Here is an 8,514-nt window from a genome sequence, read left to right on the forward strand (position 1 = left end):
ATTGATTTCTAGCTAAATTCCATTATGGTAAGAAAACATAATATATATATAAAATATCATATATGTGATTTGTGTCTTTTGAAGTTTATTGAGACTTACTTTGTAGCCTTTTACATTAGTAGACCTGAAAAGACTGCTATCTGTGTTGTTTTTACAGTGCTCCACGTATATTATTTAGGTCAAGTTTGTTAATTTTCTGTTCAAGTTTTCCTTATATCTAATGATTTTATCAGCTTATAATATCAATTACTGGGAGAAGCTTGTAAAAATTTCAAACTATGATTGTGGATTTATTTGTTTCTTTATCCTCTGATGGATTACCTCCTGGAATACCATCACTCCCACTGGCTTTAGAGGGTCCATTTCAATGGAACCATCTAGAACCTTTGCTCCTGGCTTGCAACAGATAGCCTTTATTGTGCTTTCCAGAGACATTCATGTTCACCTCATGTGTGTATTTTTCAATGCTGTGATATAAGAAGTATCTTCTAGGACATAGTTGGGGTGTGTGTATGTGTATTGGAAGAGGATTATCTGAGCAAATCACATATGGTAAATCCAATAATTAATTTTCCAAGCTCTTTAAGTTTTGAATCATTTCCTCTGAATCAGATCAAAGAATATTTGGCAACACAGCTTCATTCAGTATAGGTCACTGTCAATTCAAAGTTTCGGTCAACTAGTTGGTTGCACAATATGAACCTCTCCCTACTCAAAATAATACTGAATCCAGGGTCTCTGGTAGGTATAATCATGTCAGTGATTTTAGCCCTACATAGAAGTATATCAGCATTTTCTTCTCTTGCTGATCAAGTATCCTCAGAATCCATTCCCATACATAACCCAACATAACCGTCATGTTTCTGCAGTACATATGTGGTAGGTAGAATAATGGTGTCTCAAAGGTGCCCACATCCTGATCTCGCGACCTGTGAATATGTTACCTAAGGTGATTAAAGGAACTTTGCAGTTGTGGTATCAGGTTCATGATCTTGAGCTGGGGAGATTATCCTGGATTATCTGGGTAGGTCCAGTGTCATTGCAAAGGTCTTCATAAGAGGGAATCAGGAGGGTCAGAGGGAGAGACGGAATGTGATGGGGAAGCAGAGGTTGGAGTGGTTTGGAGTCATGAGCCAATCGGTAACTTCTGTAAGCTGGAAAAGGCGAGGAAACTTGTTTTCCCCTAGAGCCTCCAGAAAGAATCATCCCTGCTGACCCCTTTTAGACTTCCAGAACTCTAAGACTATAATTGTGTGGTTTGGAGCCACTGAGGTTATGGTAACTTCTTACAGCAACAATAGAAAACTAGCATAACTCATTAACAAATCTTGCCATTTTTTTTCTTCAAATGTGTGCTTCTCCTGCATCCAATTTTGTAATAAGGCCATAAGGACAGTTCTTGATCTGATTCTAGTTGTGGTTCTGGAAGCAATGAAAGATGATGGGATAGAACCTAGGGGAAAATAGCATTGCTGCAAGATGACTACCTCCAATGAGGTCATTATAGAAACTGCTTCTGCTGGCAAGCAAGGCTCAGGGAATTTAAAGATTTAGGTTGGAGTCAGCTCGTTCTCCCAGACTCCTCCATTTGAACTCTTTGGGTCCCAGTCTTTGCCTTAACTTTGAGATAAGAAGTCCAGTAAAGTTATTAATTTCTTCTGTGCTGTAATTTGTAAAACTGGAGCTGCTCCTTTACAGTGGTCTTAGAAACTTCCTGGTTCATTCACATTTCCTTGAGATGAGAATTTAAAATCTGAAGCCTGTCATTTTTTTTTTTTTTCTATAAACTCTGCAACATAATTAGAGGTAGCCACTCCACCTCCTCATTCCAGATCACCAGTGATCATTTATATAGCTGTTTCTCTACTCAGAGCCTTGGGCTACCAGTGTTCCATTCTCAAATAATAATTGTATTTTCACCATCCAGCCCAATTAAACAACTGATCCCAGAGACCCATTTTTTTCGTGAAGGCCTGTTACCTATAAACTCTTGTGATACCAGTAACCATATAGGTCAATATCTTAGTTTCCTATGACTGCAGCAACAGATTACCACAACTTTAGTCACTTAAAACAACACATACTACTATCTTACAGTTCTGAAGGTCAGGAGTCCTAAAATCGGCCAGGCAGAGTGGCTCACGCCTGTAATCCCAACACTTTGGGGGGCCAAGGTGGGCAGATCACATGAGGTCAAGAGTTTGAGACTAGCCTGGCCAACATGGTGAAACCTCCTCTGTAGTAAAAATACAAAAATTAACAGGGCATGGTAATACATGCCTGTAGTCCCAGCTACTCAAGAGACTGAGGCAAGAATTTCTTGAACCTGGGAGACGGAGGTTGCAGTGAACCAACAACATTGCGCCACTGCACTCCAGCCTGGGCTACAGAGTGAGACTCCGTCTCAAAAACAGAAGTCTTAAGATCAAGGTTGCATTCCCTCCAGAGGCTCTAGGGGAGAATCTCCTTTGCCTTTTCCATCTTCTAAAAGCTGCCTATGTTCCTCTGCTCATCACCACCACCTCCCACCCTACCCCCACACTGCCTTACTGTATTTTCCAAGCCAGCAACATAGTATCTTTAGATCTCCTTCTCTTGCCTGGTATATACCAGCACTTTGGGAGGCTGAGGTGGGTGGATCACTTGAAGTCAGGAGTTTGAGACCAGCCTGGTCAACATGGTGAAACCCTTTTCTACCAACAAATACAAAAATTAGCCAGGTGTGGTAACACACCCTTGTAGTCCCTGCTACTCAGGAGGCTGAGGTGCAAGAATTGCTTGAACCCGGGAAGCAAAGGTTGCAATGAGCTGAGATCGTGCCACTGCACTCCAGGGCGACAGAGTGAGAGACCTTGTCTCAAAAAAGCAAAAAACAAGGCCAGGCACAGTGGCTCATGCCTGTAATCCCAGCACTTTGGGAGGCTGAGGCAGGCAGATCATTTGAGATCAGAAGTTTGAGATCAGCCTGGCCAACATGTTGAAACCCCATTTCTACTAAAACTACGAAAATTAGCCAGGCCTGGTGGCAGGTGCCTATAATCCCAGCTACTTGGGAGGCTGTGGCAGGAGAATCACTTGAACCTGGGAGGCAGAGGTTGCAGTGAGTCAGATGATGCCACTTCACTCCAGCCTGGGCAATAAAGTGAGACTTGGTCTTAAAAAAAAAAAGGCCAGGCACGGTGGCCTGCGGTGGCCTGTAATCCCAACACTTTGGGAGGCCAAGGCAGGCGGATCATGAGGTCAGGAGATCAAGACCATCCTGGCTAACACGGTGAAACCTCGTCTCTACTAAAAATACAAAAAATTAGCCTGGCTTGGTGGCGGATGCCTATAGTCCCAGCTACTCTGGAGGCTGAGGCAGGAGAATGGCGTGAACCCGGGAGGCGGAGCTTGCAGTGAGCCAAGATTGTGCCACTGCACTCCAGCCTGGGCGACAGAGCGAGACTCCATCTCAAAAAAAAAAAAAAAAAAAAAAAAAAGACAACAACAAGATCTCCATCTCTCTCTGAGCTTTGCTTCCATTGTCCCATTGTCACATCTCCTTCTCTGTCTCTGAGTCCTTTTTTCTCTTAGAAGGACGTTTGTGATTATATTGGGCCGTCCCAAATCATCCAAGATAATCTTCCCATCTCAAAGCCCATACCCTTAATCACATCTACAACATCCCTTTCGCCATGTGAGATCATATGTTCACAGGTTCCCTCGAAGGATTCAGATGTGACAACTTTGAAGGAACCATTCTTTTGTCTACCATACTCATGTTTCAGTTGTAGACAAAAGAATCCAATTCGTCTGGGATAAGCAGAAAGGGGAACTAGTTGGTTTATTGAATCATTGGAATGGCTATAATAGAAGATTCCCAGAGCTATACTTTGAACGAGGAAGCTGCTTTGGAGGTCAGCTTGACAGCACAGCCTCTGCCACTGCTTCAGCCGAAGCCCCGCTACCACTGTACTTGCAGAAGGATCATGCAATCACGCAGTCACTTCACAGTACTCACCCTGCCTTCAGTGAGGGCTCATCTCGGTGAAAACTCGGTCTTACAGAAATGCTGGCAGGAGGCCGGGCGCGGTGGCTCAAGCCTGTAATCCCAGCACTTTGGGAGGCCGAGACGGGCGGATCACGAGGTCAGGAGATCAAGACCATCCTGGCTAACACGGTGAAACCCCGTCTCTACTAAAAAATACAAAAAACTAGCCGGGCGAGGTGGCGGGCGCCTGTAGTCCCAGCTATACGGGAGGCTGAGGCAGGAGAATGGCATGAACCCGGGAGGCGGAGCTTGCAGTGAGCTGAGATCCGGCCACTGCACTCCAGCCTGGGCGACAGACCGAGACTCCGTCTCAAAAAAAAAAAAAAAAAAAAAGAAATGCTGGCAGGAGGGGAGTCTAGGAAATGTAACTTTTGGAGATTTAGCAAACTCTAGTATTACACACAACGTCATGATAGAAAGGGGTTGAAATAGTGTTGAGTCGGTCTTTAAAATATGCAGCATATTAGGTGATGGGGAAGCCTTTACTGCAGAGACAGGTGGTGTTGGAGCAGACACCTGAAGGGAGTGAAGGAGCAAAGCCAGAGATGACCTCAGAGAAGAGCATTCCGAGCAGAGGGAACAGTTGTAAAGGATGATGCCATTAGTAAAATAGCCGTTTGTTTTGGGTAATTGAATAGGCAAAGTAACCTTGAACTTTCGTAAGAGACTTCTTTTTTTCCCTCCCAGAAAAATAAGGGAACAATGTACTTTCTGGCAGCCAAAAAGATTATATTTCACCAAATCTGTAGTGCCATCCATTTGAAGACACATCATTGTTTTTGGAACCAATTAAAAAAGAAAAATATGGCCAGACGCGGCAGCTCACGCCTGTAATCCCAGCACTTTGGGAGGCCGGGGCGGGCAGACCACAAGGTCAGGAGTTTGAGACCAGCCTGGCCAACATAGTGAAACCCTGTCTCTACTAAAAATACAAAAAATTAGCTGGGCGTGGTGATGGGCACCTGTAATCCCAGCTACTTGTGAGGCTGAGGCAGGAGAACCACTTGAACCCAGGAGGCGGAGGTTGCAGTGTGCGGAGATTGCGCCACTGCACTCCAGCCTGGTGACAGAGCAAGACTCTGGAAGGAAGGAAGGAAGGAAGGGAGGGAGGGAGGGAGGGAGGGAGGGAAAGAGAAAGAAAGAAAGAAAGAAAGAAAGAAAGAAAGAAAGAAAGAAAGAAAGAAAGATGCTGCCAATTAAATTATAACTTGCCATTGGTTGTAAGATATACTCTGATTTTTAAGATGTTATAATGCGAAAACAACTGCGTGTGAGAGTCAGTGAAATGGGTGAGATGAATGGATAAGAGGGATCCAGCTGTTTTCTTTCATTTGACTGTTAGTCTTTGATTTCAGAACTGTAGAAGATTTGAAAAATAATGAAAGCCAATGGAAAGATTCCCCACTGGCAACTAGACACCGCGAAATGCTGAAGCGCTGTAAAACTCAGCTTAAGGTTGGTATAGTTAAGTGGAATAATTATAGACCAGCCTCATAATGATAATTTTCCCAACAGAATATATATATGCCTTGAGTGAGCAGTTTAGTGTCCTTACTTTTTCTTCGTTATTCTTTTCCCTTCCGATAAAATAGTACATTTTAAAACTTGTTGATATCTTACTTATATCTGTATATAATGATTTCAGTCTCAGGACAGAATATGGATAGATATGCTTCTGCTGTGACTATAAATTCTTAGTGGGTTTTATGATTCTTAGTTTAATATCACCTCCCCTTCCCTGCCTTGTGCAAGGCCCTCCTCGCCTGCTGTCTCCCACCCCCCGCCCCAACACTCACGCACACTCCAGCATATCTAGCCATGCATTTTCAGGGTATTTGACAAAGCGCATCTGTGGTAGTGGAAAGATCTCTTTCCGTTGCCCCTCATTCTTCCTTTTTAATTGAAAATGATTCATCACACAAAACCTAACTATAGAAGGGAATATTCTTGCTGGTGAGACATAGCTAAAAACATATGCCAGCTGACATTGTACAAATAAAGCATAGATTGCAAATTTATCCATTTTTCTTCTATTCATGTTCCACTTACAAACCTGAATGTTAGCTGGTCATGCATTCTGTTGAATAGTAGGATAATATGTGGAAAGTTTACCTGACGTAGCTTTCTAGTACAAGTTAAGATTTCAGTTTTATTTACTAATAGACTAGACTTCTTCAAGATACACAGTTAACCAGGGGCCCTTATCTGGGGTCTGTGGGTCCCCCTAAGCAGTCCACAGATGTGTTTCAAGGGGGTCTATAAACTGCTTAAATTGCCAGGCATGGTGGCTCACACCTGTAATCCCTGTACTTTGGGAGGCCGAGGCGGGCAGATCACCTGAGGTCAGGAGTTTGAGACCAGCCTGGCCGACATGGTGAAACCCCATCCCTACTAAAAATACAATAAATTAGCCAGGCATGATGGTGGGCACCTGTAATCCCAGCTACTTGGTAGGCTGAGGCAGGAGAATTGCTTGAACCTGGCAGGCGGAGGTTGCAGTCAGCCAAGATCGCGCCACTTAACTTCAGCCTGGGCAACAGAGCAAGACTCTGTCTCAAAAAACAAAAACAAAAACAAAAAAACTGCTTAATTGTATACGTCAGTGTGTGTATGCATGTGTGTGTAATTCTATCAACAGGCCTCTAGGTCGGAATTCCGTCCTTAGTGGACAGCATTTTGCCCAAGGGCAGCTCGTAAGAGGTGGCGCTGGAATTCAAACACAGATTGTTCGGCTTTTTCCCACTAACCGCCCTGACAAAAGGACCTCCCCTGTCACCACCCTCTCCTGATCAAGTTATTTGCTTGTGACCCTTGTAACTCACCATTTTGAGCTTTAACTGTGTGCTAGACCTGGTGGTCCCCAGTGGTTTGCTTGCCATGCCTTTGTTTTTCTCAGGAAAAAGATCTTGAGACACAACCAGCATCTTATAGCTAGTTAGAGATGAAGCTCTAGAAGCTCTGGAACCCAAACTTCCCATCTCCGGACCCCAGTCCCTGCCCAGTCCCCCTGTAGGGACTTAGCTACTGACTGATCTTTGGGTGGGGGCATCCCTGCTTCCACAGAAACTGGTACGGTGCAAGGCCTGTGCTGATGCTGGCCTACTTGACGAGAGCTTCCTGAGAAGATGTCTGAATTTTTATGGCCTTCTCATTCAGCTGCTGCTCCGCATCCTGGACCCCGCATATCCCGAGTGAGTGTGCTTCTTCCTGTTTCCCTCATCCCTCCTTGTCTGGGCTATGTTGTCTTTATTGTCCTTCAAAGTTGATAACTAAAACCAAAACCCTTTCTTTATCAAGAATTCACTTCTCGGCAAGGCGTGGTGGCTCACGCCTATAATCCCAGCACTTTGGGAGGCTGAGGCAGATGGATAACTTGAGGTCACAAGTTCAAGACCAGCCTGGCCAACATGGCGAAACCCTGTCTCTACTAAAAATACAGAAATTAGCCGGGCTTGGTGGCAGATGCCTGTAGTCACAGCTACTCAGGAGGCTGAAGCATGAGAATCGTTTGAACCCGGGAGGCGGAGGTTGCAGTGAGCCGCGATCATGCTACTGCACTGCAGCCTGGGCAACAGAGCAAGACTCAAAAAAAGAGAGAATTCACCTCTCAATTTCCAGATTGCATTTATATGGGTTATGTAGTTATATTGATAGGTGTTTTCCCTGTGATTAGTTACAATAGTAGGTGAATGTCAACACCTGTTATTTTAATTTTGACAAGTTTTCTTTAAAATTTGCTATAAAGTCTTTGATTGATAGAGAAATCTATAAATTGGAAGCCAAAAGCTGGAGATAATATTAGGCCCTCCTAAGCACTGGGTCCAGGAATACCCAGCTAATTCAGAGAGTGAGCTAAGAACATTGTTGATCACTTGATCAGCACCAAGATCGACTGGTCATCTCCTCCAGTCAACCATTTTTGTTTTATTTATTATTATTATTATTTTACTGTTATGAAGTCTCTGGTTCACTGATGTTGGTGAGATTGGCCCAAGATCTGTGAAGATATGGAAAATATTATTTAAAATATGTGTGTAGGCCGGGTGTGGTGGCTTGTGCCTGTAATCCCAGCACTTTGGGAGGCCGAGGCAGGTGGATCACATGGTCAGGAGATCGAGACCATCCTGGCTAACACCGTGAAACCCCATCTCTACTAAAAATACAAAAAATTAGCCGGGCGCAGTGGCAGGTGCCTGCAGTCCCAGCTACTCGGGAGGCGGAGGCAGAAGAATGGCGTGAACCTGGGAGGCAGAGCTTGCAGTGAGCTGAGATCACGCCACTGCACTCCAGCCTGGGTGACAGAGCAAGACTCCGTCTCAAAAGAAAAAGAAAAAAGAAAACATGTAGCTCGTTGTCTCAGACAGTTTGGGTTGCACAAAACGACCAAATATGACCATTTTATTTCCTTCCCATTTTACTTATTGCATTAACTTTAACAAGAAATCAAGAAGGCCGGGCGCCGTAGCTCACGTCTGTAATCCCAG

General features: G+C 44.3%; 1 protein-coding gene across 3 annotated transcripts in view; it reads left to right on the forward strand.

Annotated features, from left to right (window-relative positions):
• Nucleotides 1-8,514, forward strand: part of UBE4B (ubiquitination factor E4B) — a 204,569-nt gene that overhangs the window by 150,543 nt on the left and 45,512 nt on the right. For all 3 annotated transcript variants that reach the window (XR_001001079.1, XM_011935782.1, XM_011935783.1), the window contains 2 exons: nucleotides 5,386-5,485; nucleotides 7,094-7,221. Coding sequence is in view for 2 of the 3 variants with exons in the window: in XM_011935782.1 (XP_011791172.1) it covers nucleotides 5,386-5,485; nucleotides 7,094-7,221 (228 nt within the window). In the remaining variant the exon portion in view is untranslated. The remainder of the gene's footprint in view (nucleotides 1-5,385; nucleotides 5,486-7,093; nucleotides 7,222-8,514) is intronic.

The sequence above is a fragment of the Colobus angolensis genome, unplaced genomic scaffold, assembly GCF_000951035.1.
Source record: "Colobus angolensis palliatus isolate OR3802 unplaced genomic scaffold, Cang.pa_1.0 Scaffold149, whole genome shotgun sequence".
Classification (NCBI taxonomy): Eukaryota; Metazoa; Chordata; class Mammalia; order Primates; family Cercopithecidae; genus Colobus; species Colobus angolensis.